The 24,040-nt window shown below is 45.7% G+C and overlaps 1 protein-coding gene across 5 annotated transcripts in view; it reads right to left on the bottom strand.

Annotated features, from left to right (window-relative positions):
• Nucleotides 1–24,040, bottom strand: part of MAST4 (microtubule associated serine/threonine kinase family member 4) — a 1,731,733-nt gene that overhangs the window by 1,195,259 nt on the left and 512,434 nt on the right. For all 5 annotated transcript variants that reach the window (XM_085631988.1, XM_085631996.1, XM_085632003.1 and 2 more), the window contains exon 2: nt 631–778. In XM_085631988.1, coding sequence (XP_085488114.1) covers nt 631–778 — 148 coding nt within the window. The remainder of the gene's footprint in view (nt 1–630; nt 779–24,040) is intronic.

Below are 24,040 nucleotides of genomic sequence, written 5' to 3'. Positions count from 1 at the left end.
CCAAGCTGGGATACATTACTACCAATGAGAGAGTACTAGCACTTCTCAGCAGGGATGCATTACTACCGAACAGAGACTCCAAGCGCTTCTCAGCAGGGATGCATTAATACCAGTGAGTGAGTACCAGTGCATTACTACCAATGGAAGAGTACGAGCACTTCTCAGCAGGGATGCATTAATACCAGTGAGTGAGTACCAGTGCATTACTACCAATGGAAGAGTACGAGCACTTCTCAGCAGGTATGCATTGCTACCCAAGAGCAAGTACTAGCACTTCTCAGCAGGGATGCATTATTACCTATGGGAGAGCACTATTGCTTGCAATCAGGGATGCATTACTACCAATGGGACAGTACTAGTGCTTCTCAAGAGGGATGTATTACTGCTTAAGAGAGATTACTAGCACTTCCGCTCAGGGTGGCATTGATACCCATGGGAGGGATAGTGTAAAAGCGCTTATTGCAGGGGAGCAGTACCACCAATAGGAAAGTACAAGTACTACTAGTACTAGTACAGGAAAAAAGCAGGTACTTCAGGATAGCGAGTACCTCCACTTCTCTCTATCCATTTCATGCACTGGGATGGCGGATTACATTCCAAGCTGTAAGTCTCTCTATTTCTCCAGCTTACCAGTAAGAGCTCCACCAAGGCTGCCTCTCCGGAACTGCCGTCCATCTTCACTCAGCTGCCTTTTAAGGTTTAATGATTTTGCAGACAAAATTTCAGGATTGCTCGTTTTCCGTACTTGCATCGATGGAGGGGATAGCATAATATCAAGCTGTGAAGAAACAGAGATATGGTTAATGAAGCCAATCCAGGTCTGGGCCATGTATATATGTAACGTTCTAACAGAAAACTATCTTCAAATTACAGGCTGCAGAGCAATTAAATAGCCACACACTACGGCTTTCTATGGAACTAGAGTGATAAAAGACCTATTTGCAGGAGAAGGATCTTCTACATCAGTGGTTCTAAACCATCTAAATTCTGTGAACCCCCTCTTAATCATTACTGGAACCCAGGGACGCCCACTGACTCATTAATGGAATCTGGGACTCTCACTGATCCATTACTGGAAGATGGGGAACCCCCAATGCAAGCATTTAAGATGATTTGAACCTCAAAACAATGAACAGAAAATACAGAAACAAGCAATCGTCAAACAAATATTCAAATTATGAAATCATTTATTTAATTCATAAACAATTATATAAACAAATGTCAACATTTTAACGGCAAGGAGCTTTTTCAAACTTAGTTGAGGCCACTCCTTGTCCATACTGTACTCGGTTTGATGCACTGGCACTGCTCCTACAAATCAATTTGGGGATACTAACAATTTTTAGCCCTCAACTTCCAACTCATTCACATTTACTAAAAGTTTTAAAACGTTCAAGTTTACTTTTTGCTTCTTTATTTATATACACTTTATTAACCTGCTAATATTTAATTTTCTAAGCAGGTAGCCTCCCCCCCCCCCCCAACTCCCCTCCTCCCAGAGTAGACTTTGTGGACCCCCACCGAAGCCAAGACCCCAGGATAAGAACCACTTGTCTAGGTTGTAACTCAGCTCCCAATCACTTAGTCTGTCGTAAAACACCGGCTGGATCTTATCGACTACAACCAGCAGCTTACTCTGGTCACCAGCAGCACCTCTTGGTGCATTCCTGCTCTATGCTTGTGGCATACTATACATTAAAGGAGCTATATTTGTAGTTTTAAATTAGAATGTGCATTTATTTAGGAGCAGGAACATTTCTATCACACAAACCAGAGGGCAGTCCAGAGAAACCAGGGAGGGTAGTCCATTAGAATCAAAACTTTTGGGTAGAAACATTCAGCGGAGAAGGACTGAATGGTGTCCGTCATGTGCGAATTACCTTAACACATGCTTTGCCTAGTTTACAAATTATACTCGTGTAGACAGGGTGGAGGGGCGTGATGGAAAGGGTTACTTTGCCTGGAGCAGATCGTCCATTGTGCTTGCTCTTGAGAGTTGTAGGGTAAGGGGCGGACGAGCCAACAGAGCAGAGTTAGGGATCTGGCTTGGCTCTAAGAGCCCATCCACGAGTCGAGCCATGGGAGTGCTTGACATGTAAATCCTGAAACAAACATCCTGTAAAATAAGATACAATTTCTTCAAAAAATGTTTAAAATGTATTTCATTAAGCTGTGTTATATTTTAGTAAATCAGATTATATCACTGCATTGAGAAGTATTTGTTAAAAGTGATAGCTTTTGACCATAGGCTTAGTAACATTACTTTCCCGTTCCCCTGCCCCGCTTAGATTGGATGAGAATTAAGCCAAAGAACTGAGAGGCAAGTCAGTTGTGGCTTGGAGTCTTCTTCTATGTGGAGCAATATTATACTCTGCCAAATCAAACACAAGAGGTTTAAGAACAGCACACATCCTGAACTCTGGAATTTGACGGTGCCCTCATATGTGATAGTAAAGGGGGCTCTGTGAAATTAAAAGGCTGCTTAGGACCACAGGATTTGCTACAGTGGAGAAGTTGGGATTGATCCTAGCTTATCTGGTTCATTTGTGCAATTCAGCCACTAGATTAGTAGCTCTTTCTCTCACTTTTTTTGCATCAAACATTAATGCTTTGTTTTTAATTCAAAGCGGTACAAAAGGGGGTGGTGATGGACGGAGCATCAGAACCAATCAAACACTCACACCCAGTCAACAGATCTGGGTTTGATCCATCACCATTCTTTAGCCCACTCTGCCACCCCAGTTCAGACATGGCCATATGCAAATCAGTCTGACCCTGTGCCTCCTGGGAACAGTCCAGCCCGAACTGCCAAGCCATGCCTTCCCTGGACCGGAAACAAGCTTCCTAGGACCGGTTTCTGGCATGTCAGCCGTCTTCAGCCAGGCTTGCTTGAGTCCAGAGGCAAAGTGAGCAAGGGACTCACGTCTGAGCATACCCTGCCAACTTATGGCGAACAAAGCGGTACAAAAGGGGGTGGTGATGGGCGGAGCATCAGAACCAATCAAACACTCACACCCAGTCAACAGATCTGGGTTTGATCCATCACCATTCTTTAGCCCACTCTGCCACCCCAGTTCAGACATGGCCATATGCAAATCAGTCTGACCCTGTGCCTCGTGGGAACAGTCCAGCCCGAACTGCCAAGCCATGCCTTCCCTGGACTGGAAACAAGCTTCCTAGGACCGGTTTCTGGCATTTCAGCCGTCTTCAGCCAGGCTTGCTTGAGTCCAGTGGCAAAGTGAGCAAGGGACTCACGTCTGAGCATACCCTGCCAACTTATGGCGTCATCATAAGTTGGCAGGGTATGCTCAGACGTGAGTCCCTTGCTCACTTTGCCACTGGATTCAAGCAAGCCTGGCTGAAGACGGCTGAAATGCCAGAAACCGGTCCTAGGAAGCTTGTTTCCGGTCCAGGGAAGGCATGGCTTGGCAGTTCGGGCTGGACTGTTCCCATGAGGCACAGGGTCAGACTGATTTGCATATGGCCATGTCTGAACTGGGGTGGCAGAGTGGGCTAAAGAACGGTGATGGATCAAACCCAGATCTGTTGACTGGGTGTGAGTGTTTGATTGGTTCTGATGCTCCGTCCATCACCACCCCCTTTTGTACCGCTTTGTTTTTAATTCAAGGCACATTAGGCTAGAGAGTGAAAGAGGATGTGGCGTAACAGCCAAATCGGCCGACCTTCAAGCTAAGGAACCAGGTACGAGTCTTGGCGGGAGGCTCAAGTATCCTGTGATTGTGGACAAATCACTTAATGTTACCGTGCCTGAAAAATAAATATGTCCATCTATAATGCAGACGCTGGTGCTCATGTAAAGCTCTCCAATACCTTCAAGTCACGTTCGGGCTATTTAAAACCGCAAAAAAAAAAAAAATAAGGAGTGGGTGGCAGGCAGAAGCCACATTGAGGTTCAGTTTGTTCTGGTTCAATGGTCTGAGAGGACCTTGAGTTGAGCCTGGGCTAAGCCCATTATTCAAACACCTGCCTTAAATATGGTGGTAATCCTATAGCCTGATGATAACCATAAAGCCCAGTGGTGACCATATAGCCCAAACACTGGCGTACAACAAGCTTATTGGAACTATAAATAACGTGAGCTTGCATTTATGAAGCTCATCAACTTGAACGCAAGAGCACATCTATTCACCACCAAGCAATTCAAAAACCTCACCAAAGCCAGGGGGTTTTATTATTGACAATCATGAGGTCCAACTCAACTATACAATTCATATTTTAAAAGCACATATATACTTGCTCAGCTGCCAAAAGCCAACTCAAACCATCTCATTCATGCACATGCAAGTTCATTATCCGTCTTGGGAACTCATGTAAGTGCAAGGTAAAGCGATTCAATTTGGCACTCCTGAGTCCTGGCACAATAATAAGGTACGTTTGCACCAGCAGAGACGTGTTTCAGTGCATGAGGAAAATGTGCAATTCCCCAGGGCCCCACCCTCCAAGGGCCCCGCTGGGATAAAGAACGTCTCGTCCATTTCACCTCGATCTATTCTGTTCTTTTTCAAATCATCTCACCATCTCTGTCTACTCTACCACTGACTGTCTTTCTGTCAAATGTCACCTTAAGGATATTTGGGGTCCCAGGCAAGTTATTGCAACTGTTTTTGTGTATACCTCTGAAAGTTTAAGATCAAATTTACTACTATATTTTTTGCAGTTTTTTTGATAGCGCAAACCCGACTCGAAGGTATTCAAGTGCTTTACATGAGCACCAGCTGCATTACACAAGGATACTTTCATTTTTGTGTTTTTTGGCACGTGGAGATTAAGTGATTTGCCCAAAAAACCACAGGCTATTGAGCTGACACCTAGACTCATACCTGGTTCACCAGTTCCAAAGTTGGCAGCTCTGGCTGTTACGGCACATTCTCACCCCTGCTACAACTTTTTATCATTATGCGGTCTTTATTTAGCTTAAAGGGGTAAAAAAAACCCTCACATTTGTACCATGCAGCCCTCCTCCCCAATTTGTCTTGCCAGGGGCCCCCAAAATCCGTTAGAGGCCACTGAAGACCAGGGGTGGCGGGTGAACTTTGAAAGTGGTGGGCATCAACTGCCAACATGAACTGGTTCTAGTAAGTGAAGTGAGGGAGCCCGAGCTCCCACCGAAAAATAGGGAGCAAGGGAAGGGGGGCCGGGGGAGGGGGGCTCAAGAGGTTTTCTAAATACGAGACAAAGTTGAGCATGAATCATTTCCAAACAAAGCATCTGATAAGCAATAGGCTTTTACAAGTATGTCTGAAGAGACAAACAGGAAATACTGTGATACCTAAATGGTCAAACGAACATATCTCTCTTCTTGACCACACCGTGTGATGCCAGGCAAATCACGCGGCTAAGCAGTGCCTCATTTTCAAGGGATTTTGTGCCTGGTTAAGAAACTAGTGAAAACATTTTCACATTGTAGAGAATGACTATCACAATAAAAATGTGTTATGTTTATTGTTGTCCAATATTGTTTGGCATGTATGTAATACTTAGCGTGCTATTATGACAGAACTTCAGTGATTTCAGTAGTTTGGGGTTGACTTTCCGAGGACTTATCCTTTTTACACTGCCATCTGTATCGAGGTCTTCTGTTTGCACATTGTTGTACGCCTGAAGGAAGTCGGTTTTACTTACTTTGCCAAGCAGGGGCGGCTCCTCCGTTGAAGCGGGGGAGGGTTGCCCCACTTACAATCCCTCCAAAGCCATGAACAATAAGATATTCATTTATTACCATTTTGTTTTTCTTCCCTGTCCCAAACAGAGCGTTAGAATGGGGGCGGGGCTGCTGCAGAGTGACAGCAGCATGTCACTCGGTAGGGAGGAGGGTGCGCTGGTATGGCACTGTTTGAAGTGCGCATGTCTTTTTGGCCAGCTGTCTCGAGACAGCCAGCCACAGATGCACACTTTAAACAGCTCTAATGTAGCTGTTTTAAGACAGCTAGGTTAGAGCAAGCCAAAGCCTCCACAGGGCTGTGGGGCGCCTAGTGAGGCCACTCCCTCCAATCAGGGCGCTGCTCTCATGTTGCATCAGCTCCCTAATTGGTCAAGGGAGTTGCTGCTTCCAGTTCTGGTGGTGAGAAGAGGACCGGAGTGGAGAACGTTGCATTCAGGTAAGCTTTTATCTTTATTTTATTTTGTACGCACGCACCCCCCCGCCCCCCCACCCCCCCTCCCCCCGTAGATGCCAACTGGCACTGTCGCCAAGTTGTCACACCAACTTTGGTGAGGTCTTCCGCAGCCAAAACATTGGACATTTGTCATGGTTGGAAAATAGGACGTATAAGTGAGTAATCAAATAATATTTGGGGTTGAACAACGGGGTCATCTTTAATCTAATACATGAAAATTATGGAATCTGTATGTCCCAACAAGAGGGTGAGGCCCTTCGCAAGTTAGTTGAAGTTCATGCGTTCCGTCTTCTCCACTAGATCAGGTTGCAGAGTATGCCTTCTGGGACGCGTAGGTATTAGTGACTTTCTGAAGGCATCTTACGACTGCACTGTTTCTGAAATAATGCACTATAAAACTTAGCAGCCCTTGCCCGTCCAGAGCTTCAACACCAGTTGGTGCTGGACAATGCTTCATAGCATAGCACAAAACCAACCAGAAGTGTAGAGACGATAGGACCGGCGCGCAACAGGGCAAAAAGCACACGTTTTCAAATAAGGTGGTCAGCCCTAAGCCCATAAGCCCAATATAAATCATTGGTCTATGATCTTGTTTAGCAGGAAACAGGAGGACGTTTTCTTTTCTATCTTTCAGAAATAAACCTCCTTCTCAGCAAATTGCACAGCACGCGCTATAGGCATTTTTAATAGAAGTCACAGACAGATCAAGAATGAAGTTCTATGGAATGGCAGGGCCAACTCTCTGACTAAGAGGGTGGATTCCAGCACTACAGGCTCAAGGTCAGTGGTAGGAAATCCATACATCGCAGTGATGTACGGTCCGGAAGTACCTGTGAAAGGACATACAGAACGGGTCGTGCTTCTGATTTAGAGGCGGAACAGGCCAAAAAAAGATGTCATTTTCTTCCGTCTCTGTGCCAAGAGGAGCTACCGGATTCTGGCACCTCTAGGGAGAGACACACAGGCTTTATCCTAGTGGCAAAGTTATGCCTGTGCAATTGGTGAACCACCTTAAAGTGTGTCTCTTTCTTATCCGAGGTGTAATGTGATTTATATGAGGAATAAAGTATCCCCTGGTGAATATCATAAGGGTATTGAGGAGTTTAGTTACCATACAGAGAAACAATACCGGATGTCATGGAACTCCAGGGTGACTTGCAAGATCCTTATCATATACGGTATGTGGTATTTAATGTCTAGTAATGCACGGTCACACCATCACCCGTCCCACAAACTGCTTACATCCTTGGTATCTTGGTCTTTCATATGAAAGAGATCGCGTGGTCGCAAACAGGAAGAATAAAACCAGCAGAATCTGTTGTGTGAAATTAAACACAACAGAAAAAAATCTGTTCTTTTTTGCAAAAAAATATTATTAGAATCATTGTGTAATGTAAGCTGCAATAAAAATTCTGCAGTTCAGAATTTCAAAATGTGGAAAAGCATCTAGATAGAGAGCTTCTATATATATTTACTGTAAATCCTAAAGCATACAAAACATAAAAATGTCATAAATATTTTCTTTTTGACAACCACAGTTTCATTTGAGAAAGAGGAAAGGCCAGTTCCAGTTTTCAATGTTTACATTCAGCAGTATCTATGCTCTGTGAACTGCCTTTCACGTTGGCTGCTGCCTCTGCAGGAACCAATATGGCGTCAGTACTCAACAGTAAAACATTATTACATTAGGAACTGTAGCTGTCACAACTGTAATGTAATAAGGAAATTAGACACAGGCTTTACACAGGGATTGCAGGCTTCCTTGTATTAAAATATGCTTTAAGTAATAGATGTGTCACTAATTTAAAGCCAGTGTTCGGAAAACAGAGACCATAGCTTGTCCAGGGCTAGGTGAGAAAATTAAGTAACTACTTTCCGATTACACTACTTGTAACAAATTAGGTTATTAGTTGTGAGGGATGTGGATTCTTCACAAGTATTAAATCCAAAATCTCCCCTTATTGGGAACTACTTGACTCTCTCAAGGTAGTGAGGCAGAGCAGCCCAATGCCTAGGCAAGGATGTAGTGTGGGCTAGTACTAAACTCTACAGGCACACAACAGACACCCAATAAATCACTGGCCAGCCGTTTTGCTACTTTAAAAAGGAAAAGTAGTTTAATGTGTATTTTGGGTAGAATGTGTGGGACAATTTTATAAATATATACATGATGACTGGTAGGAATACCCATGGTGACACCCTACTAACAATTCACACCCCAAGCGAACCCTGACCCTAAAACCTCAGCGTCCCTTTCACATACTAGACAGATTATACTGGGGTGTAGTTATCAAAAGACTGTCTTTGTCAGGCTGTCACCACCATAATAAAAGCAGAAATAGATCATATTAAATCAATGCAACCCAATTAAAACCACTAAGTATGGTACCATCTGACAATGGCATTCATTAAGAAACGTAGTGTGTCACTGTTAACTCTGCCATTGTCATTGATATATGCAAAGGTTCACTCTTAACTTTGTCAATTTTCTATAAACTGTGAGCATGAGTATTTTTTCTACTCTTCGCATCCTGCAAAGCAGCCTTAGAAAACACCCAATAGGGCACCCCTGCATCTACAGATTCTAGGCTAAAAGCCTTAGCTCCTTGGGTGTTTGAAATCTGGTATAATTTCTCCCAAGGTCACCAATTCGACCCCCATGGAGACAGTGAGAGCTTTTAAAAGAAGACCTCTGGGGGCTGAAAGACTCCTGGCAAGCAACTCACAACACACCTCGAACTTCACAGTCTAGACAACACACAGTCAGGATTCAGAAAGAACCACAGCACTGAAACAGCACTCATCACAGCCACCGACAACATTTGAAACATCTTAGACCAAGGAGAAACAGTGGCCCTCATCCTGCTCGACTTCGACACTGTCTATCCTAACAACCTCATCAGAAGACTTCATGAGATTGCCATACAAGGATCTGCTCCCGAATGGATGTGTTCCTTCCTCACAGGAAGAACCCAAAGGATCAGGTTTGCACCCTTCACATCAGAGACCAGGAAACTGATAAGTGGTGTCCCACAGGGATCATTCCTCAGCCCCACTGTTTTCAACATACATGACACAGCTCACCAACAAGACAAACACCAGCAGAACCAACTTCACCAACTGCATGACCATGGTGGAAGAATGGATGCAAACCATCTGCCTGAAGCTCAACTCTGACAAGATGGAAGTACTGGTCTTTGGCAACAAGACCTCCCCCATGGGATTCCACCTGGCAGCCATTTGAGCTAGGACCAACACCCACAGACCATGCAAGAAATCTAGGGATCATCCTAGATGACACGCTCAAGATGATGGATCAAGTCCACGCACTGTACACCTACTGCTTCTACACCCTACACATGCTGCGAAAGATCTTCCAATGGTTGCCTCAGAACTATCACGCAATCATTCATCAACAGCAGGCTGGACTATGGCAACAACTGAAGCAATCTCCAAACAACTCGTACACAGACTCCAGACCAACCAAAACACAGACGCAAGACTCCGACAATCTCCCACATCACACCGTACCTCAGGAACCTTCACTGGCTCCCCATTCACACGCACAGCCAATGTAAACTTCTCACACAGACATATAAATCCCTACACAACACAGGACAAAAATACCTGAACAGCAGCATACACTGTCACCAACCTACCAGACACCTATGCTCTGCCTCACTCATGCACACCTGCATAAGCACAACTGGAGGTCACTCATGCTCCCACATTGCACCTAAGACATGGAACGACCTTCCTCAACTCATCAGAGCCTCCTCCTCACTTTTTGAGTTATGCAAGAAGCTGAAGACCAGGTTCTTCATATCAGCACCTTGCAACCACAAACCTAAACAGCCGCCCAAGCGCCTGGTTACTCTTGAGTGATTAGAGTACAATACAAATCAACATAAGATAACATAAGTTAACATACAACATAACACAAGCTAACATAACATAAGAAAACATAACATAACACATCGCACCACAACATAACACAGCACACCACAACATAACACAACTCGTGTTATTTGCACGTCTTCAGGTGAGATGCCCGGGCAGCGGAGTGGTGGGAGTGTGGCTGCAGATTTTAGCTCGTGCTTTCTTTAAACTTCCATAACACCATTGCAAGGTGATGATATTTCATGCAGAAGCAGGCAAAGGACTTATAAAATATTCTTGCTTCTTTTGGTAGCATTGACTGAGATCGATAGTTACTCTGAAGGTGGTGCTAGTCTATGCAGATATCATCAATGTAATATGGAAAGCAGTCAAATGTTTTAAGCACTCACTCCCCAAACCAAGTTTTTAAATATTATTAAACACTGGGGCACTCTGTAAGTTTATGGTAAATAGAAAAAGGTAAGAAAAATGTATTCAGTTTACAGTGGGTCATTTGCGTCACGAGAGCTTGGCCATGGGCGTCCGGAGAAATTTTTGCAGGGGGTGGCAAAATGTTAATGTCATCACCATCCTCCGACATGATGTGTGCCAGGTGGGGCACAAGAAACACTGGGGCGCAGGAGGAGCCATGGGGGACAGGAAGCAGGCTGCATATGATCTCATACACCATAGGGTTGTTGTGCCACAGCCATCTCTTTCTTTAATAAAGTAAGAGCTCTCTGGTGGTTAATGTAAAGATCTGTGTTTTGTCTACACCCAGTTAAGAATCATGCAAAATTAAAATTTGTATTTTATGTATCAAGGTAGCGGGTTACTGCTTTTGACATCCTCTTGTTACTTGCTGTTCATAACTTGCAATAATTCTAATATATCACATAGAACTATGGATTGGCATCAAGGAGCTACATGCAAGTGTCAAGGCATGGGTTTAGAACCTTTTTGTTATTTTCAAAATCTGTCTGTTAGCAAGATTGCCAAAAGAGGTCATTCTGAAGTAAGAAAGTCTAACGGGGTTTTCAATCATGACTTTGTGTTTCTCCCGACCAGGCACTCTTAACAATTTGTAATCCTCATTGTTTTATGTAACATACTGTAGATTGATTTAAACACTTATGATTTATTGTCTTTTTTTTAACGTGTGCGTGTGATGTAACATACTCTGACACCCTACACTGGGATGAGAAATGCTATGAAACAATTTAAAAAAAAAAAATTTGAACATTTTTAAAATCATAATTGTGTAATTGCCCAGATCTGACATACTTACGGTGTGTGCTCATCTCTTATACACAGAGGTTTAACAACGTCAAAAACCTGCCTCCAAATCAAATTTTCCTTGTACAGATCACAAGATGTGCGTCTTAGTTTCCCTCGATTGCTTTAGCATTTAGGTGTTACGCTCCAGGTAGTTCCCACCATGGTGATACTCAAACAAAAGGAGTGCTGATGGACCTTTAAATTAGGCCCTTGTTTTGGGGTTCCATCAGGTGATACTCGAACAAAAGGAGGGCTGATGGCCATTTAAAGTAGTCCATTGTTTTGGGTCCACCTGGAAGTGAAAATAAAAAAAGCTCCTTCACCGCCTGCAGGTTGATGCTGTAGGAGAGTAGGATCTGCTTCTTATGGTTACCCCCACTTGTTGCTGATGTTTCACTGTTTTTCAACTTTAGTCTGGCTGGGGCCCTGCTATTCAGGACCCCAGCGTAGCTGCTTCCTCTCTAAAATGAATTCAAGGTACCTTAGGTACCCTTCAGATTGGATTCTGGAGTGCCCTTTTAAGTCCCTAGTATATGGTATACTATGTACCCAGGGCATAGGTACCCTAGAGGCCTACCAGGGGCTGAAGCATGTATTATGCCACCCCTGGGAAGCCCTCCAGAATGACACCACTGGACTGCTACTGAAGCCGGAGTAAGGTGGTGCATGCACCCCTTACTGTGATATAGGTTAACTGTATCACTACCCATACACACACATATAAACCTACAAGTCACTCCTATGGCAGGCCTGATCAATTCTGAAGGCACAGTGCTTGGTTTTCATGTAAGAGGGAGCCCCTGCATGAGCAGAGCCCCTCTGCAGCGTTCGGAGTCTATTCTCTGATGCGGTTTGTGGTGCAGCCTGACCATATACTCTTAAGTGCATTATAACCTTGCGGTAAATGCTAACTTTGGGATGGCTGCACTGAAACATGTCGTGTTTGGTGTCAAAACCTTGGAATCCTACCCCCACACCAGTAACTGATGTGGGAGTAGGATCCCATCCTTCTAGAGGGAGAGACATGACAGCACCGGTATAGCCAATACCAACTTAACAGAGCCCTGGCATCACAAAATGGATGCTGCAGACACATACACAAGTCTGCCCTCCTGCTGCTGAACAAAACTCCGGCAGGGGAGGCCTGGACAATAGGTTTCCTGTCACAGGGAGGTGTAACCACCTCCCAGACAGGCTGATGTGTATTGGGGCTGGGCGGGAGCACTCCCAGAGTGCTTTGAAGTCCTGCACTGGGGGCACATTTGGTGTCCCTGTGCATAGTGCTCAAACCGGTTGCAGGGGCTACCAGCCCCAGCTCTGGCATGAAACTGGACAAAGGAAGTAGCCACCCCTCTTTCCAAACCCTCTCATAGGTGGGTCCCCTGAGTTAGTCCAACCCCTTCCTTAGGTATAAGCAAGGAACCTCTGTAACCAGAACTTTAGATATCCCTGGACGAAACTCTGAAACTGAATCCTGGAACTTCGACTTTCTACTCAAGACTAGAAGACTGAAGAATCTCCCTTGGAGTCGAGGAGTAACTCCCCTGCTTGGCAGGCACCAACGACGCATCTGTCCGGTCTGCATCTCCGAAGCTCCCGCCGGACGGCAAAGACTTTGCAACACCAGAGGTGAATTTCTAGACTTCCCCGAGGCTTACCTGAGTACCCAGCAAAGCTGAGACCCGTTGCTGTCGTGGGTAACGTGGAACCGGAACCCCTGGACTCCGTGCACATTTGCAAGTGCATCACCTTCCTGATGACTCTCGAAGCTGTGCTTTGGGTTACTTGTAGCCCAGACACGAGCAGAAAATCCACCGAAGATTGCTAGCCTACCCATTCAGAGTGACCCGTGGGCCGCCATTTTGTGATTCAGCTCGAGGTACCTTTGCGATCCCCTGTCCGTCGACTTGTGGGTCCCCGAGAAGGCAACTCTGATTTTCCTTGGGCTTTTCTGGTTGCTCCAGACGTGCCCCCACTCGCCCTCGCTGGGTGAGTTCCTCGGACCTTGCTGGTCCTCACCGAAGCCATTGTTCTCTTTCTACGTGGGTTGCTGTTGCCAAGGCTTGGTGTGTCCAATCCGGACCCCGATGCTGCAGCACTCGACATCCTTTGTGGGACAGCTCGAATCCAGCTCCTGGTTGACCTGGACGCCTCCTGGTCCTTGCGGCTGAAGAGTCAAGCTTCCCGTCAACTCACCTTAAGCACCCGACATCGGTGGGCATTCGACTATCGTGCCCCTGGTCACTGGCAAGTGAACCAGCCTCTGTCCCCTCTGCTTTCAGGTTCTTCTCATCTTCGATCCAGGCTTGGATCTCTTCAGACACTTCGCATCTTCCCGGCAGCAGCACTTCCTCGTCAGCTTCCATTGAAAATGACGACGCGACCAGACACCATTTGACACCTATGCACCCGGTTCCCTTGGATTAGGTAACTCGAGTACTCTGGTGCTCCCATGGGTGTTGGCCCTAGACACCTCTAAGTCCAAAAGGGTTTGCTCCCAGTCATCTCCTAAGTGTCCTTAAACTTTAAAATTCCAACCGCGACTTTCCCCATAGAAGCGAACGGCGCTCGCGGCTGTGTTCCCACACTGCACGCGTCCCCCGTGGGTCCCCTGTATCACTACTTTGGGTGGTTCTGAAGGGGCCCAGCGATTCTACAGGCTCTAGACCTTGTGCCTAGTCAAGTCGTGGTTCTAATACCACTATTTTAGTGTATGGTACGCCCCTAGGGCTAACTGTATATTGTGCTATTTACTGTTGATATTTGCCTTGTAACTTGTGTACTTCGACTTTTAGCTTCATAAAGAGACTAGAGGGTGTGTTTTAGAATAAATACATATATTTTATATATACCTGGTGTGGTTCTCCTTTCATTTGGTCATTGAAGAGATTATAGACTGGTAAAACAAGCTGCTTTACATTCCTTCAAGACTTAGCCACTAGGATAGCTTTCAATAAAGGTTGTCTTTAACCTATCATCCATAAGGGGTTGTTTGGACTGGTACAGGGTGCCCACTATAACTAGTGGACAGCATAAACCAGGCCAAATTCTCACAGATGCTCAGAATAAAGAGCTGTCAGTGGCGGGTGCAGCTGAATGTGTCATGGTGTTGGCAAATTACGCCAGGCCAAAATCATCATTACCCCAAGGAGGGCACCCTGGATCCTGGACCATGCTTAATAACAGCCCCGGGATATGGCAGGAGCACCCTCATGTTCTGCACTGTACTGAGCACATGTATTACCCCACATGAGGTCATTCTCAATATACTATAAAGGTGTGTGGTAAATCACCCGTTTTAAAGTGCACCAATCTCTGAAGGGCGAGGGTTTACCTCAAATAAATAACGCTCACAGGCAAGTGGTAAATGCTTTGTACCATCTATTAACAATATGTGCCAGGACAGGTTGCCCAACAAATACGCAATTACACAAACAGTTACATTAGTTTGGTCTGGTTCTTACGCCGAGGGTTTAAGTGGAAACAGTACCTTACAGGCCTAATTCTGAGGTGGGTGGAGAGGCAACTGGTTATATATTTTTTTCTTACTCCTATTATGAGCTGATCATACATGCCGTTTGCTATTGTGTTTGCTCAAGCAATTGTCAAAGGGTTCTACCTGGAGGATACTTGATGTACAAATCTATACGCTAGGAGTAATAACATTCAAAACTTGCCACAGGAAACGTTTACTCATGTTATTCCTTATTTCAGGGCACATGTAATTGGGTACAAATACATACCCCATTGCCTGCACCCAAATAATAATGCTGTATCAGGTGCAAATGAGAGTTTGTGCCTGAATTGTTATCACCAGCAAAGCTGCCTTCGGAGACTAAACTAGCAACAAACACATTCACAGATTTTGGCATCAAGAGTGTTTAAAGTCAGGTGCGCAACGCCCCTTTGCGCTCAAAGGGCTTCAGCAGCCACCCCCGCCCCCCTCGTGTGGGTCAGCCCGGCTGAGACAGCTTCCCAGGCACACACACAGCCGCACCCGAGTACTTCACACAGGTCTTTAAAAGACCATTTACTTGTTAATGAGGCTTTGTTGTGTTGTCACCCCTTCTTAGAGCCCCTGAATCTCCACTCTGCATATGGCTGGATGAATTAGCCCCCCCCCCACCCCACCCCCCAAAATTTGACTCTAGTTGCGCCTCTGTTTAAAGTCGAGGTAGGAGAGAGATGAGTTGGCGTGAGATTTAAAAGAGGGGTGAACGAGGGATTGAAGACGTCATGGGCGTCTACAGGGAGGGCAAGGAGGGGCGCTCTCCGGGTGGGGGGGGGGGGGGCAGGTGCCCCTCCTTGCCCCCCCTCCCCCCCTGCAGACGCCCAGGAGCTTGGCTGACCTGACATAGAGGAAAGTCCACACCGGAAGATACTAACTCCCCACTCCGAACTCTTCTTGGAACGTTAGCTCGTCAGTCATTTGCATATGTGAGAACATCATAACTTTGGATCAGTCTGAGTAGAGGTACGTCACTTCCTGCCGCATGCCCCACTATGGAAACCCCAAAGAAAAAGTTTTTGCATCGCACCACTTTGGCATGACTAGCCATAACAACTTCCGAGTGACTAAAGATACCACCGTTACAGCATCGAATTCAGTATTAGATAATATTCCCCATGAAGGCCATCAATGCACTCTTATAACCCACATGCGACTAGGCAATACCGACAATATGTATTAAAAACTATTGCACTGGACCTTAAACCAAGTGAAAAATACTAATTCATGATTATTCAAGTAGTTAGGAGTCGAATGCTTTTTCGATGCTGAGAAATGAAATTTGAACTACTTGTTTTCTTGGCATTTTGTTATTTAACTATGGAGTTGTACTTTCATCACGGACTGCTTTTGAACACATTCAAAAACAAAAGTTACCTTTACAAAATGGGGACCCACAAAAACTGCCAAAAGTTCAAGTTGCCTGGTGTCCGACGGCCAAATAGGACCAAAAAAACTGATTGAACAACTTTTTGTGAAATTCGGTGTTTAACCAGCCTGCTACTCCCATTGTAGGAAAACAAACTATAGAGAGAAACATGCAAGTGGGAAAGAAGAAAGAAGAGAAAGATAGAAAAACAACGATAAAGGGAGATAGCAGGGATGAAAAGTAACTGTCAAGAGTGAGATAAAGAGAGAGGGAGTGTCCGATTGTGGATTGAAGCAGCACAGGGTGGAAATCAGAACTATGTAGCTTTGGTAGTCGGCTTCTAAAGAATACTTTGAGCACTGACACTTCCTATATTACAAATTAAGCACTGGCTTTGGATGGCTTGTTAAATGTTTAGTGGAATAGTGCATAATATTAAAATTAGACAGTCACATAATGCTTGAAATTGTAGCTTTAGTTGCAGAATATTTTTAATCACAAATGTGCTCCCCTTCACTACTGACATTCTTACTGTAACTGTGATCAAAGTGCTGCTGTGAGGATTTTCGCCATTCCATTTGTAAACATCTAATATCTTTCTTTTAATTTCCCTTCCCATGCTGGCTCTCTCTTGTTCTCTTTATATGGACCTGATGAAAAAGAGAAAACTATGGGAAACAATACAGAAGAGAAACTGAGATAAAGAGAACAATTTAGCAAAGGACAAAGTAGAGGGAGGAGGAGTAGATATAATGATGATGTGGAAAGATATTGGAGGTAGAGAGAGAAGTAAAGTAAAGGATGAAAAGTGAGGTAGCCAGAAGGAAAGATAAAGAGTGGCAGAAGGAGGAAGGTTCAGAGTGTTGAAGAGAGAGATGGAGATAGGAAGAAGGAAACGTAGAAAAAGGTAGAGGAGTACAGTACCCAAAGGGGTTGAGCGAGAGAGAGGTCATGTAGAAATAGAGGTTAATTAGAGAGAGGTAAAGCTAGTTGGAGGTAGACATAGACAGACTTGAGGAAAAACAAAAAGATGCAAGGTAAAGAGAGCAAAACGAGAAATATAGAGAAAGAGGTCAGGTAAAGAGAGAAGTGGGGAAGGGAGAATGCTAGAGACGGGGGTAAAGATTAGTAAGAATGATGTGGTGTAGAGTAAAAAAAGAACATTTAGAGACATATGAAATAAATAGAGGTGGGGTTTATACAGAGGTAGAGAGTCCTGAGAGAAAGATGGTGAAATAGTGAGATCTATAAAGAAAGAGAGAAAGAGAAAAAGCAAAAGAATGAAGTTGATGATAGAATAAAATGGTTAGATTTAGGTAAATTGAGTTAGCCAAAAAGGAGTAAGATATTTAGAGAGGTGAAAGAAAGGGAAAACAGGTAGTATTACTGAAAGGAGAGCAATAGAGACGAGACAGATAACTGGGATGCAAATTGAGAGCTTAGCTAGTGAAAGACGAACCGTTGGACTATGAAGAGGAGAGATGGTGGGGCAAAGCTAGAGATGAGGTAGTGTGACAAGTAAAAAAGATGGAGGAAAGATACAGGAAGGTTAGATAGAGAAAGAATGGAGATGTACAGAGAGAGAGAGAGAGGTGAGAGAGAGAGTTGAGGTGGAGTGAGGGGGTCAAGGATGACAGGAAACTAGGCACTGAGAGCGAGAGAGAATGGTAAGGTCAAGAAACAGAGGTAAAGGGAGGCGAAGTTGAGTGAGGTAGATTGAGAGATGCGAGGCAGACAAAAGTGAGGCAGAGAGAGCTGAAATAGAGATATAGATTTAAGGTACACACAGAAGAAGAGATAGTGAAAGAGGTTAAGAGGTTAAAAGAGAGGCCTATGGCAGAGATGGGGAGGTAAAGTAAGGAGAGATAAATCACACAGAAAAATATTTTTTCAAGTTACTTTTCACCAACTGTCTGTGACTGCAAAGGTTAAGGCTGGGCAGGCCAGGCATGTACACCAAGGTGTAGAATTTTAATTTTTTAACCCCAACACAGCAAAGCAACCAAAGTTACTAAACTGCATTACACAAGGAGAAGAAAGCAGCCCAGAGCCATGCTTATTCAAAATGGCCTGATCCCCGCACCGGCGCACAAACAGGCTACCTAATGCCATGCGTAACCTTTGCACCATGCAGAAATCTGCATGCGCTTTCTAGCACAGGATTTGTATTGGAAGCACGCCCTTCCAGTACAACACCCCCTGCTTAGACAATTCTTAGACATTCTACACATTGAATGTCTGCTATGCAGTACACCACACATGAAAACATTTCTCCAAGTTGGTGCCTAGGCCTGGGCTAAAAATCCGTTCAGCTCACGGAAATTGCGATAATTCGACATTTTCACGTTCCGCGGAGAGCGCGAAAATGTCAAAATTTCCGCAATCCGCATTTTACCGGAAATTTTTTGCTTGCTCGCGCTGTAAAATAATACATTCTCGCGTGCGCGCGATCGCCTTACCTGAATCCCCGTGTTCGCCGACAAGTTTTCCCGATCCGGTCGCGTTCTCCACGAGATGTTGGACTGTTGGTAGCCATTTGCGCTGTCTCACGACAGTTCGCGCCCGCAGTAACGTCATTCGTTGCGCGATCACGCCTTTCTTCTCGCGATCATGCACCGCGAGACAAGTGAAAACAAGATGGCCGCGCCCGCGATCAACCGCATGGGTGAGTTGGCGAGCCGCGACCACACAGAAAATACCGCGAACGGGCGGGGAAAAAAACTTCTGCTACATTGTGGGTGAATTGCATAAAGATAAAATCAGAAAAACTGGGACCAACCTTGACTGGCTTTGTGGATGCACTAAAATCTGCTATATTAAGGTGAAACCCTTCTGTGTGTTAAAGGAATACACTTATTTTTAAGAGTCGATAAAGAGTCGATGTCTTAAAACGTCTCAGTTTTGACATTTGGCATACATGTTATTTATAACGGTGTTGTGACCACTAGGTGGCGATCTCTGACAATCAAAGCACATTCCCTAAAGATTGCGGAAGCTACTCTGGCCTGTGCCCGAGTAATGTGGTAAATCCAGCTATAAGGTGAAGCGGCGTGGCTTTGGGGTGCGTGGATTACAATAGGGGATGTATATTTTCTACTGCTGTCACGTTATTTTTAAAGGGACTTCCTGCCAACTGCATTCTTCTTTCATTCCTGCACCGGATTTGCCAACTCACCCCTAAAACGTCAGCGTTACTCCATCCCCAGCCGCACAGACACCTTAAAATAAAAAGTTCTGCCTTTCTCATAAGAGAGTTTACAAGGTCAGCGCGTGAATAGAGCTCGAGTTGTGGTAATTCAAAACAAACTACGGTGGCAGATGACTGGGCCTCGGTGACAGGGCTCGAGGATGCTAACCATCCCGGAGTTCAAAAGACATCCCTGCCCTTCCGGTTACTATTATGTTAACGTGACGAAGAATGGTTTGACAAGCACTCTCTGCACAATGTGCTCTCGTTTCTGACCTGCTGCGCTACATATGTCATTTTTTTAATAACACTTCCATTCAATTTTAATTTCTGTAATCTAATAAAGACACTTTGTAATTGGGTTTTTCTTCTCAGGGTGACGGTTTTTTGCCGCAGGTTATTTTCGTTACGAAATCTGCGCACCAACCCGTGTTATGCAATGGAGCGGCGCGTGGTGGTTCACGAGCACCCAGGTGGCGTTTAAACGGGGAAATAAAGAAGGGACTGTTCAAGTGCTGGAATGAAATGGTGCAAAAATGATTCCGGGAACCAGGACCAGCTCTAGGATTCTTGATCTGGAAAAACCTTCTTCGGTGGGCCATTAAGGTGCATAGGGGAGGTGCGCATGAATCAGCAAAGGGTTTTTGGACAGTGGCGACATCTGCCCAATATCATATGGGCATTTCTAAGACGTAAAAGTTCTATTTCTTGCACCTACTGTACATGACTGCTGACCATGCTCAGTGCACATTTACTGTCTGTGACTCTTAATTCTAGGTCAGGATAGGAGGCTCCGATTATGCTTTCTCATTTCTTTATTAGAAATGCTCAGCAGCCAATTAGAAAAACAGTAGATAAAAAGAAACTACAGTACCCATGAATACCAGGGTAACACGTGACCAACCATACAGACCACAGTATAAAAGGTCAAGTAGATAGTATAACATCCTCTTTCTTTGCTGCTCCGCAGCCAGTTAAGTGCTTCTTTAATATTACTTACTTGTTCTTTGCCTTGTTGCTTAGGTGCGTGATTGTATTTCTAGCGCTGGTGCTCGTTTTATCCCTCGCGCCCCTTGCAGGTATTGGCTTTTCTGCTTGTGCAATGTTTCGCCGCTTCTGTTCAGCGGATGTCTCCCTGATCTGCGTGAGCGTGTTGTAGGGGGCATGTGTTCACCTCCCTGTGTCCGGGCGCTTTGCGCCCGCGTCTGTGATTATTTTAGTGGAGCGGGAGACCGGGGCTGGAGGACTCGCACGCTGTGCTCGCGACCTCCTCTTCTGTTTACTGAGGCGGCCGTTACCGCGCATGCGCGGTGGCCATTTTGAGGCTTTCTTTCCATGTTTTCTCACGGAGATTTGCTGACGAAGGTTGTTTTTAACACCGTTTGCCCACAGCCACGTATTCTCAGCCCCATCTACGCCTTTTGCTCATTTAAATTGCATTGGGCTGTACAACGAAGCATAGGCTCTGCCTAGAGTGTCTAATTTGCAGCAAGCCGTCCCTCCACATTTAATTATTTGCAGTGTGTGCAGGTTCTACCTGTGCTGCTGGCTTGCTGTGGGGTCGTTCACTCCCCCTGCATTGTGCCTTGGGCATTATTGAACTTGTCATCTTGTGGGCATTACTGTCACATTATTGTGTCACTATGGATGAGTATCTTGATGAAGATGACTACTATTATGAAGAGGACGCCTCTGGCTTTTCTGAGCATGATTTGGTCGAGGCTTTGGACCAGGGTGTGCAACACTCAGTTAATAAGGCACTTGCTTGTGCCATCAATCCCTTAAAACGTCATTTGACTCAATATGTCAAATAACAGGGCTGGTTGCCATTCTCACATTCGTCTTCTAAGTCACCAGTTAATCCACATAGGTCGGATTTTTGAAAATTGGCCAAACATCTAACCTCGGATAAATCTTCCACTTTGACCTCGGTGGGCGCTCCAGCATCCTCCGGCAATTTTACGGACACAGATGGTACTCATTCCTCAGCTTCCACTGATCAGGATGTTCCTCCGCCGCGAAAGAAGTCGTGTAGGGAGCATTAGGTTGATGCTCCTACACATCCTCCCGTACTAACTTTCGAACCTTCGGACATCTTTCATCCGCATTCCTCTTCCTGGCTTCCTTCCCCTGCTGTGGCGGAGTATGTACAGGCTCACATTCGACAACCCTTTGAGAAGGATGTCAGGGCCCGCCTTCGGTCCGAATGTCCACGTCCGGATCTCGCCAACCATTTAGCGGACACTCCTGAGATTGATCCCACGATGGTCTCCTACCTCAAAAAATACGCCAAAGATCCCAAGAAGGGACTTGACAGATCCTGGCGCTCCTGTCAGGACAAGCTGCTGGACTTGCTAGGTCCTCTCACGAAGATTTTAGATCTTGGGTTTGCCAGTTGGGTAATGCCAACTGCGCAATTTCTAGTGAGCGTCGCCGCTCTATTCTCCTTAAACTAGATCCCAAATTAGCGGAGCTCTCCTCATCAGAGTCCGGTCCTGTAGCTCAGGGTCTGTTGTTCGGCCAGTCTTTTTTGAAAGAACTTACGAAGTTTGTGGCAACTTTCAGTGGCCTTGATAAAGCTCAAGCTTCGCTGCGGCGAGCGCTTCGACTGGTTTTTGCCAAGGCCGGACGACATAGGGGACGCTCGTTCGGCCTTGGCTCTCAACAAAACTCCCAAAGGGGATTCCAGTCCCAAAGAGGCGGTGGTCAAGATTCAGGCTACAACCCCCGTTCCCACTTCTATCCCTCTCGCAAAGGGAGAGGACAATATAGAAAGGGACGTTCCGGTGGAAATCAAAGTGGCTACCAGGATTCCAACACTTCAGGTGAGCTTGACTCCGGCTTCCGATGTGGTTCTGGGGGGCAGAATCCGATTTTTTTTGCACAATTGGCGTCTAATCTCCAAAGATGCTTGGGTGCTGCAAACTGTTCAGGGTTACAAAATAGAGTTTTATCAGCCCCAAAATGAAACCCACCCTCCCAGTCCTCTGTATTTCTCTCTTCAAGACCAAGAGTTCATTTCTGCAGAAATCGACTCTCTCCTGGAAAAAGAGGCAATCATTCAAACTGTTCGCCATCCCCATGGGTTCCTCAGCACGGTTTTTCTGGTGCAGAAGAAAGGGGGCGGTTCCCGTCTAGTTCTCAATCTGAAGGAATTCAACGGAGGTGTCGTTTACAGACACTTCAAGATGGAGGAGATTAATCTGTTGCGCGATCTTTTTCGCGAAGGGGATTGGATGGTTCGCCTCGACCTCAAAGATGCGTACTTGTCGATTCCCATCTTTGAGCCACATCGTCGGTTCCTGCAATTCCATTGGCAGGAGAATTGGTACGAGTACAAAGTTCTCCCGTTCGGCCTCTCGTCAGCACCTTGGTGCTTCACGAAACTTCTGAGGCCCATCGTGGAATGTTTGCGCGCTCGGGGTGTTCGTTTAATAAGATATCTAGATAACATTCTAATCATGCCAGACTGTCCCCTCAAAGTCTTGATACATCTGGAGTGGTCTATCGACCTCCTACAATGTTTGGGATTTCTGGTGAACCCTCAGAAATCAGTCTTGATTCCATCGCAGGTGATAGATTTTCTGGGCTTTCAGGTCAATTCACTTTCGTGTCAACTTCTCTTACCCAACCAAAAGATTCGGTACATCAGGAGGGAATTGACTTCGGTTATTTCCAGACAGACTGTGTCATTGAGATCGTTAGCACGAGTTGTCGGTCTGTTGGCTTCCTCCATTCAGGCGATTTTCCAGGGTCCTCTGCATTACAGGGCACTTCAACGTTTGAAGATCCGCCATCTCCAGAAAGGCCTTCGCTATTCCGATCTAATTCCTCTTTCAGAGGAAGCGAGGAGGGAGATGCAATGGTGGCTAGACCACATGGATGCCTGGAATGGGCGAGCCCTGTTTGGCTCATCTCCGAATGTGTTGATAGAGTCCGATGTCAGTCTGTGGGGTTGGGGAGCCCGGTGCGGTCCTGTCTCGACGGGGGGTCGGTGGTCCTCCCAGGAGTTGTGTCTCCTTATAAATTGCCTGGAACTCCTGGCGGGATCATTTGCGATCCGGTGTTTCTCTCCTCTTCGATACAGTTGTTGCATCCTTCTCCGCATGGACAATATTTTAGCGGTCCGGTATGTCAACAAGTTAGGCGGAACGAAATCCAGGATATTGGCGGAGATCGCCAAAGATTTTTGGCACTTTTGTCTGCAACAGAAGATCACTGTTATTGCCGAATATCTTCCCGGTCGCCACAATCACATTGCGGACTGGAATTCACGCCACCTTCGGGACTTCAGCGACTGGCGGCTTCATCCTCGCATTTTCCGTTCTCTCCTCCGGATCTGGGGTCAGTGTCACTTAGACCTGTTCGCCTCTCGCCTGAACACTCAACTCCCTCTGTTTTTAAGCTGGAGGCCGGATCCGAAAGCCCTGGCCACGGATGCGTTTCTACAGACTTGGCCGTCGGTTCTGTGCTACGCCTTTCCCCCGTTCATGATGATTCCCAGGGTCCTGGCTTGCACAAAATGTTATCAGGCAGACTTAATTCTGATTGCTCCTCTGTGGAGGGTTCAGACGTGGTTCCCGGTTCTCCTGGAGATGTGTTGTGCAGTGCCGCTCCTCCTTCCCCAGAAGTGGAATCTCTTGCCGGATCCTCTCGGCAATCCGCATCCCCTGATTCTATCA

The sequence above is a fragment of the Triturus cristatus genome, chromosome 2_1 (assembly GCF_964204655.1).
Source record: "Triturus cristatus chromosome 2_1, aTriCri1.1, whole genome shotgun sequence".
Taxonomy (NCBI): Eukaryota; Metazoa; Chordata; class Amphibia; order Caudata; family Salamandridae; genus Triturus; species Triturus cristatus.
This window is presented reverse-complemented; position numbering and strand designations above follow the sequence as displayed.